Consider the following 27886-nt stretch of genomic DNA (forward strand, 5'->3'; position numbering starts at 1 on the left):
CGAACAGAAATTATTACGTACATAAAGGTTGTTGCCCCCTCCTCAACACTTCGATATTTACGCTAAAGTTTGAATTTTGTCCCAGTTCTTTAAGAAGGGCTTCTAAAACACTATGTTCGTTTAAATGGAACAATAAGAAGCTTTTTTTCTAAAGTACTAAAAATTTTAGCGTAAAGAGCGAGGTATTAAAGAGGATATATACACTGTAAAAATTTGTTTGAGATTCAGCAAAAATTGTTTGTTATGTTTATCAACAAAAATCTGACAAGAGTTCTCTTTATTAATTAGAAAAAAATGAACTCAGTGGGTAACATATGTTGAGCATTTGTATTTTTAAGAATAGGGTAGTTGTTTCACAAATTTTTTAGCTAAGGAAAATCAAAAAAGAAATAGATTGCTAAACAAAATTGCCTATTATATTTGTGGTAATATTTTTTATCCATCCCTTATGGTTTGCTTTACAACACAATGTCCTTTTTGATCGTTTAGGGTTTCTTTTTCACTCTTTCGTTGTATTAGAATAACTAATTTCCAAAGCTAATATAATTTTCATCACGAGGTAGAGAAGAGGGATCGAAAATAAAATTAAGTTTTAAAACATATTGAAACATATACTGTTTTTTCTGCAGACTTTTAAAACATATTGAAAGATTTATTTTTTGTTTTCGGTTTAGTGAGTTTTGATATTTTGTTTTATTCGTTTTTTGTTGTTTTTTTAGCTCTATAGACTTTTATATTTTAGGTCACTTTTCCCCACACGTGTCTGGAATACACTTACAGGGAAATACGTCACTAGTTGTTTCAAAAAATTCATCTACGAGTGGTTTCTCAAATGTTTGTGCACCGGAATCTGAAGGGAAAGGCTTAGGAAATCAGAAAAATGATTTGAAAAGTTGCCTGCAAAATAAAAAGTATAGAAAATTGGAAAGATATCAAAGTACTCATAAAAAGAAAAAAACATATGGATGTGAGGTATGTGACAAGTTATTTCCTCGAATGCAGTGTTTGAACCAGCACCAAAGAGTGCATACTGGTGAAAAACCGTTTAAATGTTATGTATGTGACAAGACCTTTTCTCAACCTGCGCATTTGAATAGACATAAAAGACTGCATACAGGTGAAAAACCGTTTAAATGTGATGAATGTGAGAAGGCCTTTTCTCAACCTTCAAGTTTGAAAACACATCAAAGAATACATACTGGTGAGAAACTGTTTAAATGCGACGAATGTGACAAGACCTTTTCTCGTACTAATACATTAAACACACATCAAGGAACGCATACCGGTGAAAACCGTTCAAATGGAAAACCGTTCAAGTGTAATGTTTGTGACAAAACCTTTTCTCGATCAGCCGATTTGAACCGGCACCAAAGAGTGCACACTAATGAAAAGCCGTTTAAGTGTGATGTATGTGACAAGACCTTTTCTCAACCTGAAAATTTGAAAACTCATAAAAGAATGCACACTGGTGAAAAGCCGTTTAAGTGTGATGTATGTGACAAGACCTTTTCTCAACTTGCAAATTTGAAAACACATCAAAGCATACATACAGGTGAAAAATCGTTTAAGTGTGATGTATGTGACAAGACGTTTTATCAACTTGCAAGTTTGAATAAACATAAAAGAATACATACTGGTGAAAAACTGTTTGAGTGTGATGTATGTGACAAGACCTTTTTTCAACTTGCAAATTTGAAAACCCATCACAACATGCATACGGGTGAAAAACCGAAAATCCGAAAAATGTTTGTGACAAAACCTTTTCTCAATCATCACATTTGAACCGGCATCAAAGAGTGTATACAGGTGAGAAGCCGTTTAAATGCGATGAATGTAAAAAATGCTTTTCTGAATGAGACCTTTTCTGACAAGACCTTTTCTCAACCTCAAAATTTGAAAACTCATAAAAGAATGCATACGGGTGAAAAGCCGTTTACGTGTAACGTTTCTGACAAAACCTTTTCTCATTCTTCACATTTGAACCTGCACCAAAGAGTGCATGCACGTGAGAAGCCATTTAAATGCGTTGTATGCGTTGTTTTTCTCGCAACTTGAACAGGCACCAACAAGTGCATATGGGTTAGTAGCCAATTAATGTTATGTATATTGCAAAAGTGTTTCTCGCAAACTTATGGTTTGCGCTTTACTAAAAAAAAAAAAAAAAAGACCGTGAATTGTTAGTTTAATTGACATATAATGATTTTAGGCATATTCCTTCAAGTTTTGATAGTTTTGTATTTATGAGAGTAAGCAAAGTAAAAACATTTCATATGTATTTTGTTTCAGTAAAGCATAAATTGTGTTCTGGTCTTGGGAAGGCATGGGGATTATCAGCCCTGCTCATGTTAATTTTTGCTTGTTTTGCTATTGATCGGCTATTTGTTGTAATTTCTGTTCCTTTTGAGTTTCATTTATTTATTGATGGTGATTTGTGGTAGTTTTACCCTTGAAAGATTCTTTTACTTTATTTTTGCTCATTGTACGGAGCTCTACTTTTCTTTGAAAAACTTTTTTTTTTGTGGAATAATTTCTATTCGTTTTTTATTGACCTAGTCTTTTTATGGAAATAATAATATTTTATATCTTTTCAGTTTGTTTCTACAAGAATCCATAATATGGGTTTCTATTTTTATGTTGGAGAAACTTTTGCAACAATTTTTAATTCTGATAAGATATGTGTTTTTTAATTTAATTTTATAGCTTCTGAAATTTACCTGAAAAGCAAAACTTAATCTCATTCCTAAAAGACTTTATCTATGGTCTTTGACAACCTGAATACACTTACACTATTTTTATTTATTTAATTTTATGAGCCAACATAGTGATAGTGGTGTTCCCCAAAAGTTTCAACTTAATAACCCCAGTCGTTCTTGATATATTGCCGAGGTGTCTTATTTGCAACCAAAAAAAAAAAGTTTTTTATTAATTTTAAAGCAGAATTGGCCAATTATAATTGCACTTATTGCCATTAGTGATTTTTGAGCATTTGCTGATTCAACCTTTGCACTTAGTATCTTGTGATTTAATTTAACAGCCTGCTCTCTAATATTCTCTGAAAGTTTCTACTTAACTTACGTAGTAAGCTAAGTACTTATGTAATCTATACATGTATTTGATACCGTTACTGATGTATTTGATGTATTACAGATCTCCCCTTTTGGCAACTTGGATGTACATGATGTCCTTAGACTTATTATAGCATCTCATAAAAATTTTAAATAATACACTTAGCTGTTCTTAAGATATTTAAAATACCCCCTTTTGACATATCACCTCGATATCCTTCTCCACTTGCCCTAGATTGGCAGCCCGTTTGAACATCGTGTCCTTTGATTTAGTTTTCGGTCCCCCTCAGCATGCCTTGTAAGTTACAACTTAATAAACGTAGCCGTTCCTGAAATATAGTCAATTATTTTGACAATTAATTTACTTAAGATCCCCCCTTTTATTACCGCTCCTATAATGCACGCAAATGTTAGTTACTACTACGAAATTATTAGATGCTACTATCTCAAGCGACTTAAAATAAGATTATGACATTAACCGTATTTTTAAACGCCTACATGTCTAATTTTCCCCCCATAAATAATAAAAAATCTCCTAAATCGCATTAGTTGAGAGTTTACCTTTGATTTGTACACCAAATCCTTGACTACGCCAGTCCCGTTTGGCTTCCTGGTATTTCCAATGAATTCTCAGAAAGGATGGAGACAGTCCACAAAGAGTGCCTAAGAATTATTTTCAATGAGGGTAAATTCCCTTATATCTCTTATCATCGGAAAGCCAATCAGGTCATCCTCAAAGAAAGCAGATCAAACATGTCTTTGTATTTTGCCAATAACGCCTTCCACAACCCCTGGACAAATTTATTTTTCCCCTGTACCTTTTTTCACTTCGACCTTGCCTCCCTCAGTCTGTTTTAACAAAAAACCTCCTTCTTACTCCCAATCAATTTTTCCGCTTCAAGATATAGAAGTACTTTTGCCCCCTGCATAGTAAACACATTAAATTAGTGAGTCCCCACTTTTTACCTTACAGTTGTTTATTATTTATTTGCAAATTTGTAGCTTCCGTTTTAGTTTTTTTTTTACTGAATTATGTTTTATTAAATTGTCCGTGTAATTGTCATTATATTTTCTTTTTTTTTTTTTTTTTTTTTTTTTTTTGTCTGTAAGATGTGAGTTTGACCCGCCTGGGCTTGTAATAGAGATTTTTCAGAAATTAAATCTTATCTTATATCTTGTATTACAGGTAAATCCTGTGCATTCACATAGTTTCTTTTAGTTTAGGATCAAGGAATGCTGTCCCCTAAACATTCCCCGATCGCTTTTCCTTAACACCGTTGCAATATGTGTTACATACGCAATATAAAAACAATGGGGAATTTGCATAGTCTACACCTCTTGTCCCTGAGGCTTTAAAGGGTGTTGCCGAGCCTGGAGGTTTAGCTACAGGATCTTTCGATTATTTCGAATAAAATGGCAATTTAAAAATGTTGTTTGAATATTTTTGAGAGTTGTAGGAGGGCATTTGCGAAAGTCCGGTTGGGGTTGGTTCCGCTCTGGTTACTTTGACTTTTAAAAATGGTCCCACAACTGCCATTTTCGACCAAGTGAGTCCCTTCTAAGATCTTACAACAACCATCTTGGTGGGAAGTGACCTGAGGAAAAATTTAACTAACACATTGAAATCATACCACCCTTTACCTAGGCAGTGCTACTGCACTTCCTATGATAGCCTTGGGAGTGTTAACCTTCTGTACACTCTTATGGATTTGACTTTTTCATCAAATCCCTTGCTTCTGTAGGGTTAAATATAATTCAAGGACCTGAATATTGGTTTTTGGTGCCAAATTCCCAAAGCAAAATGTTTGAAAAGAGAAAACATTATTTTTTGGATCGTTTAACCAGATGTTTTCAAACATAATAAAAACTATGGACTTTCTGACAGTTTCTACAATTTATAAAGACGTTAACGTTCAAGCTATTTTAGTATTACAGATTTATCAAAAATCCATTTTTGAAAAATGGTTATAGCTAAGAGTGACTAACTTCCAACGAAGGAACTGTAAATAAAACTCGATCTTAAATTCGGAAACAGTAAATTGAGGTTGTCCCCCCCTTCCTTGATTATTTTCCTATTTGAAAAATCCCCATTTAAGCCCATGAGACCTTAGCCTTAGCCGTAGGTCCTCCTACGCCTGGGGGCGCATAAGGCAGCAACAGTGATTCGCCACGACGACCTGTCCTGAGCCTTCAACCATAGCTCCTCCAACGAGGACCTCGCCAGCTTCGCCTCCTTCATTAGCGACCTGCCAAGGGTCATTTTCGGTCTCCCTGATTTGCGGAGACCGGGGGGTGTCCCCCCGGCCCAAGAGACCTTTGTTATTTATGAGCTAGAAATTTCCCAGAGCTAGTGGTTATCTATTGGGCCCTTTTCTAACCAAATATTGAGGCAGGTGAATCAAAAAGCATTAAATAGATTACAAATAATAATACCATAGAAGCCAAAATGATCTTAATTCTCTATGCGTATTTCCTTAGTAATTTGAGTGAATATAGTTTAACTGATGTATGTTTTTTTATATAAGTTGTTTAACCTCTTCAGGAATAAAATAGGTAAAAATAAATAGAATATTAGGTTTCTGTCTTTTCTTTGGAAAAAAATAAACAAGTGCTACCTAAGGGTTTCAACCAATCACTCTTGTAGAAAGCAGAAATTAATATGTTTTAATTCGTTTTGCTTAATTATGTTACCAGAGCAACAGTTTGATTTGGATCTTTTTTGTCGTATATTACCAGTTTTAGTTTACTTGGAGAAAGTGGAAAATACCTGAAATCTATTAATTACAAAAGAAAGTTAGAACCCAGGTTGGTTTGATGAATTGAAAATCTATATAGATCTATCAGAGGGTAAAAAATAGTATTTACTGATGCTTGATGTCAGAAGGACTTGCAAAATATATTTTACCGAGATGTAGTTTTTTGGTGCTGGAATAATTTTTAAATCAGTATTGTGCATTTTTAGGATACGTGACCAGTACAAGACCAAATCAAAATATTTTCTTAGAACAATAAAACCTTCTTTTAAAAAATTCTTAGGATGATGAATAAACAAATTGAGTCTGAAAAAAAGAGCACTTTCCCGCTGGTTTACTCATTTACCACTTTTTATGAGTTATTTTTGTTATAAATTTCGGTTGAATTTGCTGTTTCAATTTCTCCTTTCATGGCTAAGACACAGGAATCGTATCAAAATTATTTCTTAAACAGTGAAAATTAAAGCCGGGCTACAAAGTTGAACCTTTCCTTTTGTCCTTTTTTTTATAGTTATAAAGGAATTTCCCCTATGCAAGACAACCAAACTTTTAATTTTAGAATCATTTTGTAATAAAAATGGGCTACTATATCTTTTAGTGCTAAGAACGCTTTGGCCTTTTGAAGACATAACTGTAAAGTTTTAAAAAAATAAGTCGTAGTAATCAAAGTCTGAATATTTACTCCTTTAAGTTTGGCTTATTTCTACTCCTTTAAGATTTTGTTACTACTCTATTTTCCTTCCATGAATACTTTCTTCGAAATTTTTTTTTTAATTTTTATTTTTTTTAAACTGACCTGTTGTCGCCGTTACACCTAATTTTCGTTGCTGGAAATTCAAAACTTATAAAATGATTGCCAAAAACCGTTTCCTGAACGGTATTCAATAAACTGATCAAATGGGGAAATATCTGTTCAGTTAAACTTCGATCTCCCTGATTTACTTTTTTTTTAGGCTGATCTTGTCTTTGAGAACAGTCTACCGAACAATTTTTAGGAATGGTCCAATAGGCCTAATGGTGACGAAATATGTGAAATATAAATACACTCTGCCTGTAGTTATCACATAATTGTTGAACGAGTACCCACGCTGATCTGATGGTAAATAGAAAAATAAGGTTGACATGAAATGTTGAGAAGCAGTTTGAGAAATATAAAGCAGTTGAGAAAGCCTAAGTGACATTCAGTTAATGAAGAGGTCTTTTGACAACATGCAGGGAAAGTTCTAGGGCTAAAATAGGGGTTTTGGCTAAATAAGTAGTTTGTTTAATTTAGATACCAAGAAAACCTAGAAAAGGCACTGTCATATATCAGAAGACTTATCTTTCTCTTTCACTCTCTTTATGTTTAGCAGAAAAAGAATAAAGGGATTTACTTTACTTAGACACAAGGTTTAATAAAGAGGACCAACATAATATAGAATAAATAACATTGGTTAAGGGAACATTTGTACAACTCAGTGGTACAAAAATTACAGAATTGAAATTTTTATATTCCCCAAATTTTTCGGGATGAAAAGAAAGAATTAATTCTTTTTTCTGCTTTTTAGAACAAATCAATGGTTTTGACGGCGATGGTTTCGCATTTTTTCTTAAACTGCACTCCTTGCAAATTTTCCCTAGAAAAATGATCCTGGTTCATTTTTGCGTTAAACTGGTGTCTATCTCAAAGCAGATATTCCGGAAGCCCGTAATTCGAACTTAGCACAGGAAATTTAAAAGTTAAAGCTTAACAAGCGTAAATGTTTTGAGCTGGGTTTGCTTTTAATAGTTTTTTGTTTGGTTTTTCGTCTACTTTATTGGAATCAAGTATATTCGAAATTAAAATTTGCACTGGTCTCTTATCAGTAGCCATGATATAGGGCCATCAGTGAATTCAGAGTAGGCATATAGCCTAGGAAGAAACAAAGACCATAGCCTACCATTGGATTTCTCTCTAAACATAAAAATCTCGGTCAATATCTACGAAATCATATTATTGAGTTAGAACAAAAGTGAATACACCATTCGATGCCTTTTTTTTATGCTGATTACGAATATAATAAGAATTTCTATCGGAAATTATTTTCCGCCCCCCCCCTATCTCGGCAAATTCCGGATTAGTTTCGGTTTCGCAATAATCGGGGGGGGGGGCCCCTGCAGTATGTGTTAATATAAATTCTTACTATATTTATAAGCAACATAAAAATAGATATCAAACGATATATTAACTTTAGTTCTAAATCAATAATATGATTTCGTAGATATTGACCAAAATATCCAGTTATGGTTGTATCCCAGCCCCCTGTCCAACCAGGGTCAGATATCTCTAAACTAAACTGTATTGCAAAAGTCTACAATTTTGTAGGGGTGCAATAATTTATGCCTTTCCATCTTCACTTTGTTCTTGCTGCCCAATAAAAACAATCAAAAACAACAATAGGCAAATATTTCTTTTGTAATCTAGGACTTAATTATTAGACATATAGCTGGTAAAATTCTATCTAAGGGACTTTTGTCTGTCTTAGAAAGTAGGCTTAGTTGTGTTAGGTAGGCTAGATGAAATTCTCAAGAATGGATCTAGAGCCTCAATGACCCTTAGGAAGATATTTTGGTAAAGTTCTACCAAATCATATTATTGAGTTAGGAATAAAGTGAATTCACCATTTGATGCTTTTTTTATGCTGATTACAAATATAATAATCATTTCTATCAGAAATGAATTTCAGCCCCCCCCCCTATATATGCCAATTCAGGGTTATGTTAGGTTGTAGAAATATATACCCTGAATTGGTATTTATAGGGGGGGGGCTGAAATTCATTTCCGATAGAAATGATTACTATATTTGTAATCAGCATAAAAAAGGGTAAAGTTCTACCAAATCATATTATTGAGTTAGGACAAGTGAATACACCATTCGATGCCTTTTTTATGCTGATTACAAATATAATATTCATTTCTATCAGAAATGAATTTCAGCCCCCTCCTATATATGCCAATTCAAGGTTAGGTTGGGTTAGATATATATAGGGGGGCGGCTGAAATTCATTTCCGATAGAAATGATTATTATATTTGTAATCAGCATAAAAAAAGGCATCAAATGGTGTATTCACTTTATTTCTAACTCAATAATATGCTTTGGTAGATCTTTACCAATATTTTAAAGCTAAAGAGTGTGATGTATGCCTGCCTTAGACTTATGATAATTGCTGTACTATCCGTGAGCAACACTAGGCTAGGCCTACTCTAGTTTTATTCACTCAGAGGCCATCAGAAGCTTGTTTGGTAGAAAAGGATTTATTTCTTCATTTGTGAATGGAAAATTAAAAAAATCAACACCCAAAAGTCAATTTGATTTTGTTTTATATTTTAATCATTAGTGTTAAGCAATTTTGTAAAACTAATTGACAAGTATATAAAGCATACTGTTTGCTATACTCAGGTGTTGTCCAATATAAGTAGGCTACAACTTAACTGAGCTAGGCCAATAAAAAACCAAAAAGGCAAAGACTTGTACCTAAGTTATGCCCAAAACCTTTACAAGAGTACACTCAACAGCTTTAGTTTCTATGTAATTAGATAAACAGTAGGCCTACATTAGATTGTTTATATCTGTATATTTTAATATAGCTTATATAAAATTAATTTGAAGTTAAGGGCACTTTATTAGTCAAGTTTAAAATTATTAAAAATAAGAGAGCTAATTAGAATTTAATGTCAATGAACCAGAAAGTGTATGTGAAAGTGAAGACTTGCCCCCTTATAGTTATGCTTAGTGGGGGTGGAGGGGGGGAGGGGTATAGCAGACCAGATATTAAATACGTAATCTAATCTAGGTACCTGTCCCCCCTCCTAAACCCTAAAGAATTAAAGCTTATATCACTGTAAATTCAATGACAAACCTCACTTAAATATATTTAGATAGCAAATAACAATGTTATGGCTTTTCATCACTACATTCCTTCAACAGTTTAGACCTTCTGTTTACGATTAAGTGCAACTGCACCAAATTGAGTATATACTTGAATTGGGCTGCCCCTCTTTCACTCCTGCTAATTTTTGTTAATTCTTATGATCTCTCAAGGTGCTTTTTATTCCCTTGTATTTCAGGATATGTTCTTAAAGAATTGCTAGAAATAGTCATAAAATGCAAGGGATGAGGAAAAGGTAGCCCCCCTCATACATGAAATAACTTTAATCAGGTTAAAGTTTTAATGCTCCTTGCTTTCAGTTAAAAAACTTGTTGTTTTTTTTTCAATTTAATTTCTGATCATTTTTCAAATCATGACAGGATTGTCCCTCCCCCCTTCTCCCTTTTATTTATAAAATTTATCCTTGACAGTTCCCCTTGGAAACTTTTATCTTCATGAAAAATTCCCCCTGAAAAATTCTTTTATTTCCAAATAACAAAAACTGTATGTAAATAATAGGCAAATTGCGTAACTTCAGCCATGTCCCCATGGACTATTTTGGATCTTGCTGCAGGGACCATAGATGATCACGGACCCCCAGTGGTCAGAGGCATAGTCATTAGACCTTTCAACTATGGCAAATCAAATAACTCTCAAATTTTCAGTAGATGGCATTGCTGGAAAAGCATGGGCTAAAATCCCTCCAATGTTTTTGATCACTTAAAAATGGCACTACAACCTTTAATTTTCATTCAAATGAGAAGTCTCCTAATCTTCTAGAACTATCGATGTCCTATAATGACCTCTAGGGGAAAAAAACAAATAAACATACATCTGTGGTCTTTTTCTGGCAAAAAAGCACAAAATTTTGCATTTTGTAGATAAAATCTTGAAGCATCTACAGTAAAGATCTTTGATATACTGGATCTGATTATGCAATCTTCATCAAAATTTGTTGAATTTTTTAAGGGTGTTTTGCTCTTTTTTGAAAATCAGCTTAAAATTCTCAGACTTGCTGGGGGTAACACTACCCAATATTTTAAGGGCGGGGGGGGGGAGTTAATGACTGGCTGGTCATTTTTACCAAAAGTTTTTTTTTCAATAATTTGCATAATGTCCACTTCAAATATGAAGCTTGAGAGCACAGTTCAGCCAAAAGTATTGTATAGCCAGAAGAAGATTAGCCTGTTAGTTCAATTTCTTGTAAGAAGCAAATGTACAACTAGCTGTTGACCTAGTGCAGAAAGGAATAAGACAAGAGGAATAAAGTGATAATATGACTTGTGTACAAACAGAACTCAGAAGTAAGAACTTGACAATTGTAATTAAAATATACAGATCAAATGAAAAATAAGAAATTGCAACTAAAAAACTTTAGTTTTAAAGTCAAGCATTGGTTTAGCACTCTTAAAACACATCATGACAAGGTGATCAAAATTGCCATTGTCCATTGTTGTGCATAAACATGTCATGACTGGTTTAAGTTTGCTGAAACTTACTTTTGCCTTTGCCAAACGTGATGATGCTGTCACAATCCACAGGTAAACTGACCAAATAGTTTTAATAATAATGTAAATGTATAAATTTCAGAGAATAGGGTCTTAAAGATGGTGTAATCAATAATTTTATAGCCTTTCAATCTTAGTCCCGGCCAATAGATTTAACGAGAGCTTTGCAAGATCTAGGTCTTATCCCAGAAACATCTTTGTGGCTTTGGAAAGGCTTTCATTGCTCTTGTCTATTTTGCCCAGTCGACTTCAGTACACTGGTTCCAGAAAAAAAGAATTATCATAGTTTGTTTTCTCAAAGCAATTTATTTGGCCCCGGAGGATGCTGCAGAGTTTCTTTGCATAGAACACCTTCCAGTCATCCAGCTGGTTGAATAGGATTAGAAATTGTCCGTGAATAATGAGCAGATGGATGCTGTTTATGTTGGATCTTGTCTTTGGCTAATGAACCAACTTTGTTCCACTGCTTGCTTTTGATGCTTTCTTCTCTTCCTCTGTCTTATCAGTCTCAGATGAGAGCATATAAGATGCTGCGTGTTGTCCTGAATCTTGTGTTTGTAATCACCAGATCAAGATGTTCAATCTGAAGCTTTTCTGCAAGAATCTTTGTCTTAAACAAGACTTTGCATATGAGCATATGCCAATGTCTTGCATAGTCAATATGTAAGACATGTTTATATGAATTAAAACCAAGTTTGGCAAGAATTATCTGGACAAGATTGGTCATTCATTGAGAGTGCAGATGCTCTTGAATCATGGAGTAAAATGAAAGAGATTCTTGTTGGGTAAAGGTACTTCTGATTTGACAGTTTTTGTAAAAAAAAGCCAACAGTTTTTTATTCCAGAAGTCCCAATTTAAAGACTTTTGGTTTTGAAAAGGGTTTCAGTATGTAGGAAAATCATCTAGGAATCTAATTGTTTGTTGAGAAGTTTGAAGCTTTATCTGAAAAGGGTACAAAACTCCTACAAATTTGACATAACAAAAAAATTACCTGTTTTCAAGGCAAGACAGAACCCATTTTATCACGTGTTGAAATACTTAGGGAATACCTATGCCCAGAAGCTTGTATATTCAACATATATATTGTTGTTTCTTTGTTTTTCTTCAACTTCCTTTAATGTAGTCTATAAAAAGTAGAACTAAAAGTAGAATTAAAAAGTAACAAAATTGTTTCTAGTATGCACTATTGAGTATAACAAAATTGGTTTAACAAATTCTAATATATAGTATTAAATACAAATAGTATTTAATATAACAAAATTGATACACTAGCATTTTGGAAGGGGTAAGGTTTAGGAAAACAGGAGTGGATTTCAAGAAATTTAAGAAGTTTATTGTCATTATATTTGATTTAGTGGATTTTATTTTCATATGCAGATTCGTAGCTTCATCCAAAACATAGGTTAGGATTTTTTTTTTTTTGGGGGGGGGGTCACTTTTGTTGTTTCTATCACATGGTTTTAGGCATCCCCCCCCCCCCCACACACACACAAATAATAAGATTTTTCAAATTTGATAACATTTTTTTTAGTTTCATTGATTAGTGCTAAGGAAAGGGAAAAATGACTTCCATGTGGACCTCTGCAATTTTTTGGCAGTAGCAGGCACCCATAAATTTGAAAGCTATATTTTTGTCAGTGGACCCTGCAATTTCGACACCAAGTATTTCTCATCTGTTTTATATGTTCATTAAAGTCTCAACAGAGTCACCTATATTTTGACAGGACCTGTTGCAGTCTGTCAATAATTTTCGCAAGGTTACTACAAGATATTCACAAAAGAAATAAATCAGTTTATAAAAGCCATTATCTACGTTTGAACTTGACTGAAGGAATATTTTTAATGCACCTGGTATTCCACTACATTAAACAAGAATTTGGAACCTAGTTTTGACAATGTAATATTTGTTGCCATTTTAATTTTATCAAGAAAAAGCTAATGTGACTAGAAGTCAGATAAAATCAGATGTATCTTGATGCGTTGTTGCTGATCCCAACTTTTTTTTTGCAATAAATAACCAAACAACAGCGGTTTGAACATTGCATACCTGAAAAATTGTTGGGAGGTCCTTTCTTGTCAAAAACAGGACATTGACTGAATTAAATGTTCTTTTCTTATCTGGTTGTACTGTATATTGTGTAAGTATTTCCAATTGTTGAAATACAAAAACGACTTCAAGAGATGGTGCTGCAAGTTCACAGTTAAGGATAGCTATTCCATTTTGAAGGGAAATTTCAACAGGGGTTGCAAAATTGCACTGTTGAATCATTGTTAGCTTTACCCTATTATCTTGTAACAAATATAAAGCAATTAGGTCACTTGGATCTGTAAGCCAACGACTCTTCATTTTCTCACCTGTGATATTAAAATGGCAATCCAAAAAAAGAAAAAGCAGTGGAAGAAATATAAAGATATGCTAACACAGGTAAATTATTTAAGCAACTCTGTAATAAGGCTTGACAGCTTTCATGAAAACTAACAAGAGAGTATTGAAAAACACTTGTAGAGGCTTCAAAATCAGATCCTAAGAAATTTGTAGGTATGTATCCCTGCAAAAACCCAGGAGACACTCTGTAGCTGAGCCTTCTGTTGATAGAGTATCTATTACCAGCCCTAAACAATTACCCGAGACACTGGTCTATCAGTTACTAAGAGTCTTCACTATTCCAGATAGATATCTACTTACAGACCAACCTAAGTATACAGTTGATAAAGCAATGTCACCAATTACTGTCAGTAAAGACAACATTGAGGCTAGACTGAAAAATCTACACCAGAAAAAATTTGTAGGGCCTGACACCCTTGGAGATTAAAGGAAGTTCATCCAGAATTGGCCTTGCCTCTTGCAGCACTTTTCAAAAAATCCCTGGATACAGAGACAGTGTCTCAGGACTGACAGAATGATAATTTTGCCCCTATCCATAAAAGGTTGAGGACTAGCAGAATGCTACTACCTGTATCCATAATGGTGGCAGCCAATTTGAGTCGTCATATTACTGCTCTATTAACATTGCGACCATTATTGGGAAAATTCTGGTAGGAATAGAACAAACTGCCATTGTCAGACGCCCCACCTTCAACAATCTTATTATGCAGAGTCAGTAAGGATTTAGATCATTACAATCCATTGATACTAATCTGATGGATGTGTACAGATTTGTCAGAGAGCTTCTAAATAGAGGAATTCCAGTAGACCTTGATCTCTTAGATTTTGCCCAAGCATTTGACAAAGTATGTCATCCTCAACTACTGGCAGAATTAATTGCAATTGGGGTAAGCCAGGAGAAAAAACATCAGCCCTACAAAAAGAACCAAAGTGCAATCCTTATTACAAGCTGACCTAGACAAAATCTCTGATTGGGCAAGACTCTAGGGTCTAGAATTCAACATTAAGAAATGCAGGATAATTCATTTGGAAGAAAAAATGAATTGTATCACATCACATCTCACAAGATCAGTATCACACACATGGAATAGATGGTATTGGGCAAATGATTGTTGCATTCCATGCTGAAAGAGACCTGGGTATACCATCGGATGATGAATTGAAGTTTGATCAACATGCTCAGTCAGTTGCTTCCAAAGTCCTCCAGACCCTGGGAATTTTAAAAACAACATTCTGCAGTAGGTCACCAAGGCCGATCTCAAAGCTATACACAGGAACTGTTTGACCAAAACTGGAATTGGTAGGTATATGACAACCTGATTAAATAAAGGAGACAAGAAAGAACTAGAGAGTGTCCAAAGGTGAGAAAATAAATCAGAATAGGGTTGTAGAAGCCTTGACTACTAATCTTACCAGAAGAAGTTGCTGATTCCTAACCTTTCCTATCGACGGAATCATGGGGCCATCATCATGGCATACAACATAATGCACACTCAATCCTTGTAACAAAATATGGTTGAACCTTACCAATCAGTATGAACTAGAGGAAACGCCATGAAGCTGTACTGCAAACAAACCAACACCAGACTACAGAACAACTTCTTCCCAAATAGAGCTGTGAGGCTGTGGGACTCCCTAAGTAAAGAAGCAGTCTCAGCTCCTAGTGTGGAGGCCTTCAAGGGAGCTGTGGACAAAGATTGTTTGTCCCATCCATTGGTTCAAGAATAAGATGCAGCTTACTCATTGGTTCAACATCTTGACTAACCAGCAACTGCAGAATAATTTCTTGTTTGCTGGACAATGCGATTGAAGGTAATTTAAGTTAGGATAAGAATCTAAATAAAATCAAAGCAGGTAATGTGGCAATGCAGAAATTCGACTTTTTCTTTTATTATCTTGTCTGTGTCCTCTTCTATTAGCTCTTTGAGAACTTTGAACAATAGTGTCAAACCTGGTCCATAATACTGACAAACTCTCTGACTTGAGCAACCTTCTAGTCATTGACAGTTTCTCAAGTTTAAGAATTGATCCACCGCTCTCAACTGCGTATTTCTAATCAATTACTAATTTAATTTGATCTTTAAAGAAGATTAATTAAAAAAAAACTTTTTCTACAAAATAAGTTTTTCACAGAAAAGTAAATAACTCCATTGAACAAAAAATGAGCAAAAATAAAATAATCTACCTTGTGTGAAACCACCATAAATAACCATCAATAAATAAATGATAGCCAAAACGAACATAAATTACAATAGATAACCAAGTCAATCTCAAAACGAGCAGAAATTAATATAAGCTGGGCTCAAAATCCCTATGCCTTTCCAAGGCAAGAACATAATTTGCACTTAACTGATATAAAATATAGATGTTTTTTCTTTAAAACTTTAATGAATCAAATAATATTAACATTTTGATTACTAAATATCAGTATATGCATATTAAACTGACAATGCATATTCATTTGTTTTTTGTTTTTTTCGTTTAATTTCTGTTCATTTTATATTGACATAGTCTTTTCTGGGAAAAAGAAAATAATGATTTAAATCGTTTTTTTTTTAAGACTTTACAGTTTGGCCTGCTATTTGTATTCCGGAGAAATATTTTCAGCAATTTTTAAAAACATATACCCTTTTAAATTCTGGACACAAATAGTAGGTTTTAATTTACTTTCATACTTCCTCTAGTTGACATGAAACGGAAAACTTGATACCATTCACAAAAAAAATTGTTTACTTTCTTTGATTGCATGGATACACTTACGCTATTTTGATTGGATTAAATTTTAAGAGCAGCAGTAGCCCCAAAAGTTTGAACATAATACCCTCAGTTGTTCTTTGGATACTGCTGAGATGCCTTATTGGGAATTAGCCTTAAAATAGTGCATTTTTATTTAATGTTACGGCAACATTTAGTTTTTAAAAATAATGGGAAAGCGGAAGGGTGGGCGTGGGAGGGGAATTAGTTACCCTCCAATCACTTTCGACTATTAAAAGGGGCATCAGCCCTTTCAATTTTCAATCAAATGAGCCCTTTTCGAAGTTTCTACAACAACTCCTTTGATACAAAGTGCCCTGGTCTAAACAACAACAACAAAAAATAATACATTATACCTTTTATACCTTCATTGATCTTAACTATAAAAATGTCAAGCCTTCCAATCACTTTTGACCATTAACAAGGACACTAGGCCTTTCGGTTTCCAATTGAATGAGCCTTTTTTGATATTTCTACGTTGAACAAAATGGCTATTTTAAAATTTTGATTGGATGTGTTTGGGGAAAAGGTGGGCGTGAGAGGGGGGTTAGTTGCCCTTCAATCACATTCGCTATTAAAAAGTGCATTAACCCTTTGAGTTTCCAATTGAATGAGCCCTTTTTGAAGCTTCTACGACAAAGCTTTCTATAAAAACCTCATGTACCCCCAAGGCATAACTTACAACCATTGCCCTGAGGGCTTTGAGGGACTGTCCTCCTCAAAAACATAATTTCTATCTGGAAATCAAGTACAGTGGACAAAATAGCTATCTCAAAATTTTGATTGGATGTGTTTCGGGAACTGGTGGGCATGGAAGGGGTGTTAGTTGCCTTCCAATCACTTTCAACTATTAAAAAGGGCACAAGCCACTAATTTCCAATTAAATAAACCCTTTTCGAAGTTTCTATGACAACTTCTTTGATACGAAGTGCCCTGGTCTAAAGGAAAAAAAAAAAAAATACATTGTGCCAACATCGCTCTTATATGCTCCCAGGGCATAACATAAAACCCTTGCCCTGAGGGCTGTGACGGAGTATCCTCCTCAAAAACATATTTCTATCTGGAAATCGACTATGCTGAACAAAATTGCTATCTCAAAATTGTTATTGGATGTGTTTGGGGGAATTATGGGTGTGGAGGGGGGGGGGAGGCTAGTTGCCCTCCAATCACTTTCGACTATTAAAAAGGGCACTGGCCTTTTGAATTTGCAATCGAATGAGCGTGTATTGAAGTTTCTATAACAATGCCTTCTTTAAAAAACCTTATATGCCCCTAGGGCATAACTTAAAACCCTTGCCCTCCTCAAAAACATATTTTAAATCTGGAAATCAACTAGCCTATGCTGATTAAAATGGCTATCTCAAAATTTTGATTGGATGTGTGTGGGGGAATGATAGACCTGGGGGAGGGGCTAGTAGCTCTCCAATCATTTTTGACTATTAAAAAAGGCTCTAGCCCTTTGACTTTCCAATGGAATAAGCCCTTTTTGAAGCTTCTATGACAACGCCTTCTATAAAAACCCTTATATGCCCCCAGGGCGTAACTTAAAACCCTTGCCTTTAGGGTTGTGGGGGAGTGTCCTCCTCAAAAACATATTTTCTATCTGGTAATCAACTATGCTGAACAAAATGGCTATCTCAAAATTTTGATTGGATGTGTTTGGGGAGCCTAGACTACTGATCCTACCAGGAGAAGTTGCAGATTCCTAACCTCTCTTATCAAGGGAAGCATGGGGCAATCATCGTGGCACAGAAAATGCTGCACACTTAGTCCAAAATATGCTTGAACTTGACCTGTCAATATGAACTAGAGGACACGCCATGAAGCTGTACTGCAATCAAGCCAACACCAGACTACAGAGCAACTTCCCAAATAGAGCTGTGGGGCTGTGGAACTCCCTAAGCAAAGAAGCAGTCTCAGCTCCTAGTGTGGAGGCCTTCAAGGGAGCCGTGGACAAAGATTGTTTGCCCCATCCATTGGTTCAAGAATAAGATGCAGCCTACTCATTGGTTCAACATCTTGACTAACCACCAACTGCAGGATAATTTCTTGTTTGCTGGACAATGCGATTGAAGGTAATTTAAGTTAGGATAAGAATCTAAATAAAATCAAAGCAGGTAATGTGGCAATACAAAAATTCGACTTTTTCTTTTATTATCTTGTCTGTGTTGTCTTCTAATAGCTCTTTGAGAACTTTAAACAATAGTGTCAAACCTGGTCCATAATACTGTCAAACTCTCTGACTTGAACAACCTTCTAGTCATTGACAGTTTCTCAAGTTTCAGTATTGATCCAGCCCTCTCAACTGCTTGTTTCTAAGCAATTACTCATTTCATTTGATCTTTAAAGAAGATTAATTAAAAAAAAAAATTTCCTCAAAATAATTTTTTCAAAGAAAAGTAAAGAACTCCATTGAACAAAAATGAGCAAAGATAAAATCAAATAATGTACCAAGTGTGAAACTACCACAGATCACGATCAATGAATAAATGAAACCCAAAACGAACAAAAATTACAATAAATAACCTAGTCAATCTTAAAACGAGCAGAAATTAACATAAGCTGGGCTCAAAACCCCTATGCCTTCCCAAGGCCAGAACATAATTTGCACTTTACTGAAATAAAATATAATGTTTTTACTTTAAAACTTTAATGAATCAAATAATATTAACAATTTGATTACTAAATATCAGTATATGTACATTAAACTTACAATTCATATTCATTTGTTTTTTTTCCTTTAATTTCTGTTCATTTTATATTGACATAGTTTTTTTTGGGAAAAAGAAAATAATGCTTTAAATTGTTTTGTTTTTTTTAAGACTTTTTAGTTTGGCCTGCTATTTGTATGCTGGAGAAATATTTTCTGTTATTTTTAACAACATATACCCTTTTAATTTCTGGACACAAATAGTTGGTTTTAATTTACTTTCATATTTTCTCTAGTTGACATGAAACGGAAAACTTGATACCATTCACAAAAAAAAATTGTTTACTTTCCTTGATAGCTTGAATGCACTTGCGCTATTTTGATTGGATGAAATTTTAAGAGCAGAAGAAGCCCCAAAATTTTGAACATAATACCCTCAGTTGTTCTTGGGATACTGCTGAGATGCCTTATTGGGAATTAGCATTAAAATAGTGAATTTTTATTTAATCTTGAGGCAACTTTTAGTTTTTAAAAATAATGGGCATGTGTAAGGGGGGGGTTGGTTGAGGTATTAGTTAACTTCCAATCACTTTCGACTATTAAAAGGGGCATCAGCCCTTTCAATTTTCAATCGAATGAGCCCTTTTCGAAGTTCCTACATCAACTCCTTTGATACAAAGTGACCTGGTCTAAACAACAACAACAAAAAATAATACATTATACCTTTTAACCTTCATTAATCTTTACTATAAAAATATCTAGCCTTCCAATCACTTTTGACCATTAAAAAGGACACTAGACCTTTTGGTTTCCAATTGAATGAGCCTTTTTTGAGTTTCTACGTTAAACAAAATGACTATCTTAGAATTTTGATTGAATGTGTTTGAGGAAAACGTGGGCGTGAGAGGGGGGTTAGTTGCCCTTCGATCACTTTCGCTATTAAAAAGTGCACTAGCCCTTTGAATTTCCAATTGAATGAGCCTTTTTTGAAGTTTCTATGACAAAGCTTTCTATAAAAACCTCACGTACCCCCAGGGCACAGCTTGCAACCATTGCCCTAAGGGCTGTGGGGGACTGTCCTCCTCAAAAATATAATTTCTATGTGGAAATCAAGTACACTGGACAAGATGGCTATCTCAAAATTCTGATTGGATGTGTTTCGGGAACTGGTGGGCATGGAAGGGGTGTTAGTTGCCTTCAAATCACTTTCAAATATCAAAAAGGGCACACGCAACTCTAATTTCCAATTAAATAAACCCTTTTTGAAGTTTCTATAACAACTTCTTTGGTAGGAAGTGTCTTGGTCTAAATGAAAAAAAAAATAATAATACATTGAGCCAACATCGCTCTTATATGCTCCCAGGGCCTAACATAAAACCCTTGCCCTGTGGGCTGTGACGGAGTATCCTCCTCAAAAACATATTTCTATCTGGAAATCAACTATGCTGAACAAAATTGCTATCTCAGAATTTTTATTGGATGTGTTTGTGGGAATTATGGGCGTGGAGGGGGGGGGGAGGCTAGTTGCCCTCCAATCACTTTCGACTATTAAAAAGGGGACTGGCCTTTTGAATTTCCAATCGAATGAGCCTGTTTTGAAGTTTCTATAACAACGCCTTCTTGAAAAACCTTGAACGCCCCTAGGGCATAACTTAAAACCCTTGCCCTCCCTCCTCAAAAACATATTTTAATTCTGGAAATCAACTAGCCTATGCTGATTAAACTGGCTATCTCAAAATTTTGATTGGATGTGTGTGGGGGACTGATAGGCATGGGGGAGGGGCTAGTAGCTCTCCAATCATTTTTGACTATTAAAAAGGGCACTAGTCCTTTGACTTTCCAATGGAATAAGCCCTTTTTGAAGCTTCTATGACAACGCCTTCTATAAAAACCCTTTTATACCCCCAGGGTTTTACTTAAAACCCTTGCCTTGAGGGTTATGGGGGTGTGTTCTCCTCAAAAACATATTTTCTAACTGGTAGTCAACTATGCTGAACAAAAATGGCTATCTCAAAATTTTGATTGGATGTGTTTGGGGAGCCTAGACTACTGATCCTACCAGGAGAAGTTGCAGATTCCTAACCTCTCTTATCAAGGGAAGCATGGGGCAATCATCGTGGCACAGAAAATGCTGCACACTTAGTCCAAAATATGCTTGAACTTGACCTGTCAGTAAGAACTAGAGGACACGCCATGAAGCTGTACTGCAATCAAGCCAACACCAGACTACAGAGCAACTTCTTCCCAAATAGAGCTGTGGGGCTATGGAACTCCATAAGTAAAGAAGCAGTCTCAGCTCCTAGTGTGGAGGCCTTCAAGGGAGCTGTGGAAAAAGATTGTTTGTCCCATCCATTAGTTCAAGAATAAGATGCAGCCTACTCATTGGTTCTACATCTTGACTAACCAGCACCTGCAGAATAATTTCTTGTTTGCTGGACAATGTGATTGAAGGTAATTTAATTTAGGATAAAAATATAAATAAAATCAAAGCAGATAATGTGGCAATACAGAAATCCGACTTTTTCTTTTATTATCTTATCTGTGCTCTCTTCTAATAGCTCTTTGAGAACTTTAAACAATAGTGTCAAACCTGGTCCATAATGCTGACAAACTCTCTGACTTGAACAACCTTCTAGTCATTGACAGTTTCTCAAGTTTAAGTATTGATCCAGCCCTCTCAACTGCTTGTTTCTAAGCAATTACTCATTTCATTTAATCTTTAAAGAAGATTAATTAAAAAAAAAATTCCACAAAATAAGTTTTTCAAAGAAAAGTAAAGAACTCCATTGAACAAAAATGAGCAAAGATAAAATCAAATAATCTACCAAGTGTGAAACTACCACAGATCACGATCAATGAATAAATGAAACCCAAAACGAACAAAAATTACAATAAATAACCTAGTCAATCTTAAAACGATCAGAAATTAACATAAGCTGGGCTCAAAACCCCTATGCCTTCCCAAGGCCAGAACATAATTTGCAATTTACTGAAATAAAATATAATGTTTTTACTTTAAAACTTTAATAAATCAAATAATATTAACATTTTGATTACTAAATATCAGTATATGCATATTAAACTGACAATGCATATTCATTTGTTTTTTTTCCTTTAATTTCTGTTCGTTTTATATTGACATAGTCTTTTCTGGGAAAAAGAAAATAATGCTTTAAATCGTTTTGTTTTTTTTAAGACTTTATAGTTTGGCCTGCTATTTGTATGCTGGAGAAATATTTTCTGCAATTTTTAACAACATATACCCTTTTAAAATCTGGACACAAATAGTAGGATTTAATTTACTTTCATTCTTCCTCTAGTTGACCTGAAATGGAAAACTTGATACCATTCACAAAAAAAAATTGTTTACTTTCTTTGAAAGCTTGAATACACTTGCGCTATTTTGATTAAATTAAATTTTAAGAGCAGAATTTGTCCCAAAAGTTTTAACAATACCCTCAGTTGTTCTTGGGATACTGCTAAGATGCCTTATTGGGAATTAAAATAGTGCATTTTCATTTAATCTTAAGGCAACATTTAGTTTTTAAAAATAATGGGCAAATGGAAGGGTGGGCGTGAGAGGGGGATTAGTTACCCTCCAATCACTTTCGACTATTAAAAAGGGCATCAGCCTTTTCAATTTTCAATCAAATGAGCCCTTTTCGAAGTTTCTACAACAACTCCTTTGAAACAAAGTTCCTTGGTCTAAACAACACCAACAAAAATAATACATTGTACCTTAGTGGATCTTTATTATAAAAATGTCAAGCTTTCCAATCACTTTTGACCCTTAAAAAGGACACTAAGCTTTTCGATTTCCAATTGAATGAGCCTTTTTTGAATTTCTACAATAACGTTTTCTATAAACACCTTATATAACCCCAGAGCATAAATTACAACCCTTACACCAATAGCTCTTAGGGTGGTTGTCATCCTCTAAGACCTAATTTCCAGAACTTTCAACTACGTTAAACAAAATGACCATGTCAAAATTTTGATTGGATGTGTTTGGGGAATTGTTGGGCATGAGAGGGGCGTTAGTCACTCTCCAATCACTTTCAACTATTAAAAAAGGCACTAGCCCTTTCAATTCCAATAAAATGAGCCCTTTCGAAGTTTCTATGACACCGTTTTCAATAGAAACCTTACCCAGGGCATAACGTACAACCAGTCCCCTGCGTGCTGGGGGGGGGGTTGTCATCCTCAAAGACAAAGACCAATTTTCCACAAATTTCTAATGCGTTGAACAACATGGCGATCTGAAAATTTTTATTGGATGTGTTTGGGGGAATGGTGGGCGTGAGAGATGTAGTTACCCTCCAATCACTTGACAATTAAAAAGAGTACTAGCCCTCTCAATTTCCAATTGAATGAGTCCCTTTTGAAGTTTTTAAAACGACTCTATCTATAAAAACCTTTTATACCCCCAGGTCATAACTTACAACCTTTGCTCTGGGGGCTCTGGGGGTTTATCATCCTTAACTACATAATCTCCAGAACTTTCAACTATATTGAACAAAATGGCTTTGACTATTTTGAACAAAATCTCTAAACTTTGATTGAATGTTTTTGGGGAAATGGTGGGCTTGAGAGGGGGGTTGATTACTCTCCATTCACTTTCGACTATTAAAAAGGGCATTTTAATTTCCAATCCAATAAGCCCTTTTTGAAATTTCTACAACTTTCTATATAAACTTTGTATGCCCCCAGGGCATAACTTACAACCCTTGCAATGAGGACTCTGAGGGGGTTATGTGTTTGGGAAAATGCTGGGCATGAGAGGAGGGTTAGTTGCCCTTCAATCACTTTCAACTATTAAAAAGGACACTATCCTTTTCAATTTCCAATTGACTGAGCCCTTTTTGAAGTTTCTACAACATTGCTTTCTTTAGAAACCTTATATGCCCCCAGGGCATAACTTACAACCCTTGCCCTGAGAGCTGTGGGGTGAGGGGTCGTCTTCCTTAAAGACCTAATTTCCATAACTTTCTACTACGTTGAATATAATAGCCATCTAAAAATTTTGATTGTATGTGTTAGGGGAAAAGGTGGGCATGAGAATTTCCAATCGAATGAGCCCTTTTTCAAGTTTCTATGACAAAGATTTCAAGAAAAACCTTATATGTCCCCCATAGGCCATAACTTATAACCCTTTTTCTGAAGAATATGAGGGGAGTGTCCTGCTCAAAGGTATAGTCTCCTTAACCTTAAAGTGCGCAGAACAAAATGGTTACCTAAAAATTTTTTATTGGTTGTGTTAGGGGAAATCGTGAGCGTGGAAGGGGTGTTAATTGCCTTCCAATCACTTTCGACTATTGAAAAGGGCACTAGCAATTTAAATTTCCAATCGAATGAGCCCTTTTTGAAGTTTCTATCAAAACGCGTTCTATAATAACCTTATATGCCCCTGGGGCATAACTTACAACCCTTGCCCTGAGGGCTGTTGGGGGGGGGCTGTCATCCTCAAAGACCTAATTTCCAGAACGTTCAACTACGTTGAACAAAATGGCTATCTTAAAATTGTGATTGGATGTGTTTGGGGGGAAAGGTGGACGTGAAAGGGGGGTTAGTTGCCCGCCAATCACAGTCGCTATTAAAAAGGGCACGAGCCCTTTGAATTTCCTATTGAATGAGCCATTTTTGAAGTTTCTATGACAAAGCTTTCTATAAAAACCTCACATGCCCCCTGGGCATAACTTGCAACCCTTGCCCTAAGGGCGGTGGGGGAGTGTCCGCCTCAAAAACATAATTTCTATGGGGAAATCAAGTACACTGGACAAAATGGCTATCTCAAAATTTTGATTGGATGTGTTTCGGGAACTGGTGGGCTTGGAAGGGGTGCTAGTTGCCTTCCAATCACTTTCAACTATTAAAAAGGTCACAAGCAAATCTAATTTCTAATTAAATAAACCCTTTTCGAAGTTTCTATGACAACTTCTTTAATACGAAGTGCCTTGGTCTAAATGAAAAAAAATAATAAATAATACATTGTGCCAACATTGTTCTTATATGCTCCCAGGGCATAACTTAGAACCCTTACCCTGAGGGCTGTGACGGAGTATCCTCCTCAAAAACACATTTTCTATTTGGAAATCAACTAAGCTGAACAAAATGGCTATCTCAAATTTTTTATTGGATGTGTTTGGGGGAATTATGGTCGTAGAGGGGGGGGGCTAGTTGCCCTCCAATCACTTTCGACTATTAAAAAGGGCACTAGCCTTTTGAATTTCCAATCGAATGAGCCTGTTTTGTAGTTTCTACGACAACGCCTTCTATAAAAACCTTAAATGCCCCCAGGTCATAACTTACAACCCTTGCCCTCCTCAAAAACATATTTTAAATCTGGAAATCAACTAGCCTACGCCGAACAAAATGGCTATCACAAAATTTTGATTGGATGTGTTTTGGGGAATGATTCGCATGGGGTGGGGGGCTAGTAGCTCTCCAATCATTTTTGTCTATTAAAAAGGGCACTATACCTTTGACTTTCCAATGGAATAAGCCCGTTTTTAAGCTTCTATGACAACGCCATTTATAAAAATCCTTATATGCCCCCAGGGTGTAACTTAAAACCCTTGCCTTTAGGGTTGTGGGGGAGTGTCCTCCTAAAAAACATATTTTCTATCTGGTAATCAACTATGCTGAACAAAATGGCTATCTCAAAATTTTGATTGGATGTGTTTGGGGGAATAATGGGCGTAGGAGGGGGGGGGGGCTAGCTGCCCTCCGATCACTTTCGACTATTGATAAGGGCACTGGCCTTTTGAAGTTCCAATCGAATGAGCATGTTCTGAAGTCTCTACAACAACGCCTACTACAAAACTTTGGATTTCCTATCGAATGAGCCCCTTTTGAAGTCTCTACGATGACGCCTTCCATATGAAGTGCCCTGATTTAAAGGAAAAAAATAATAAACGACACATTGTGCCAACATTGTTTCTATGTGTCCCCAGGGCATAAATAAAGACCCTTACCCTGAGGGATGTGAAGGAGTATCCTCCTCAAAAACATATTTTCTATTAGAAAATTAACTGTGTTGAACAAAATGGCTATCTCAAAATTTTGATTAGATGTGGTCGGGTGTATGATGGGCGTGGGGGCTATTTTCCCTCCAATCACTTTCGACTATTAAAAAGGGAACTTGCCACTCCAATTTCCAATCGAATGAGCCCTTTCCGAAGTTTCTATGACAACTCCTTTGATACGAAGTGCCGGGGTATGGAGAAAAAAAAACACATTGTGCCCCCACCGTTCTTTACTTAGGCAGCGCTAGTACGCTGCCTATGATAATCATAAAAAATGTTCAAAAGAATTTTAGAAATTTATATAATTTGATTTAAATGATAGGTATTAAGAAAAATGCAATGGAGATGTTAATAGAATCAATTTCTTTTACAATTTGTGATCGCTGGAAACGTTTATGTTTCAACACACAACTTAAATTTAGTAAAGCTACCTTTCTCGTGTGATTAGCCTCATCGTATGTATTTAAATGATGCTTGAAACAAAACGATTTTGGAATTATTTTTTATTTACTTTACAATTTTCTAGAAACTTTTGTTGCGCAATTATATTGGTTTGTAGTTTGAGTTTTTGTTGGTCGAATTGCATTGCCATCTCCAAAATTTCCAAATGAATCGGCTTGGCCTTTTACATTACGTCACTTGCTCTCTAAAGAGTTCTAAAAACAAATCGGAAACTTGAATTTGGAAGGAATTTCCAGTATTTGGAAGGGAAACAACTATCCCAAAGGTCACATGAAGATGCGAGAAGTGGAGGATGTGCAATGCGAGAAGTACGACATATTGTGTTTTGCGGAAAACGGATTGATTTCACAGAATAATATATTTATCCATAGATTACAGCATGTGCAAACAAAGGCTAATACAAATTTGAGTTTTTGCCCCTTCTTGCATTTAGAAGCTCTTAGCTTCTCTTTTCAATGGTTCTACTATGCATACACAGTTGCAACAAACCACCGCTAAATTAAACTTGAGATCCAAAACACGAATATAGAGGTACCAACAAGTGGCACTAAAGCTAGAAACGATCTGAAATAACCTCTGGTGTTTATGTACAACATTCAGTTGCAACTTTCGAAATTTCGAAAAATTACTTACCTGCAAAAAGTTTACATAAGCTTCTTTTGAAATAAATTCCCGAGTTATTTGGATAAGCGCGACTCAAAATAAACCCAAAACCGAAACTAAAATTAAAATTAAAGAATGCAAATTGAAGCATTTTAGAATTTCTCTGTCTTTTTAAACGAAGCTCAGAATATAAATAAATGTTCAAATCACTCACAATAAGGCGAATAGGATAAATGCCAGAAGGTCTCTGACCCTGTGAATAACTATTTGAATAAAACAAATTGACTTCTGGACTAAATTAAAAAGAATGTATTTTTATACTTTTGGTTGGGTTTGCTCGTTATTAGGTCACAGCTATTACTGTAACCTTGATATATAGAAAACATGTTGAATAGGGATATTTTTGTTTTGTTTTTTATCAAAATATCACCTTCAAATGTACTTAAAGAGTTTTAGTGAAAGGGTGAAATTGATTTCATGATAACATTGGTAAGATGATGAAATAATATTTGAATTAAAAAAATAATTTAAGACAAATTTAGACCTTGGCATAAGTGGCTCCCAGGAAGATTGTCATCCTTAGTTAAACAATCGATTCGTTTCTCAGTTATATTTTAGACTAATTTGAAATAAATTTATTTTAGAAAAAAGTTGCATTTTAGTATAGCCTATATTAAAGGACTTATTTTTCTTGAAATTTTTCATAAATTGCTTGAGCTTCACTTCAGATTTGGAAATTAAATTGCTTTAGTAGGTAATTACTTAATTTTTGATTAACTTTTTAATAGAT

At 35.0% G+C, this 27886-nt stretch overlaps 1 protein-coding gene across 1 annotated transcript in view; it reads left to right on the forward strand.

Moving 5' to 3' along the window:
• LOC148948086 (uncharacterized) overlaps nucleotides 1-27886 on the forward strand; it is a 74054-nt gene that overhangs the window by 35460 nt on the left and 10708 nt on the right. The window contains exons 6-8 of the mRNA XM_089096090.1: nucleotides 743-1657; nucleotides 1744-1852; nucleotides 12023-12029. Of these exons, the coding sequence (XP_088952216.1) occupies nucleotides 743-1657; nucleotides 1744-1852; nucleotides 12023-12029 (1031 nt within the window). The remainder of the gene's footprint in view (nucleotides 1-742; nucleotides 1658-1743; nucleotides 1853-12022; nucleotides 12030-27886) is intronic.

The sequence above is a fragment of the Artemia sp. Qi Xiang Cuo genome, chromosome 10 (genome assembly GCF_049724085.1).
Source record: "Artemia sp. Qi Xiang Cuo chromosome 10, ASM4972408v1, whole genome shotgun sequence".
NCBI lineage: Eukaryota > Metazoa > Arthropoda > Branchiopoda > Anostraca > Artemiidae > Artemia > Artemia sp. Qi Xiang Cuo.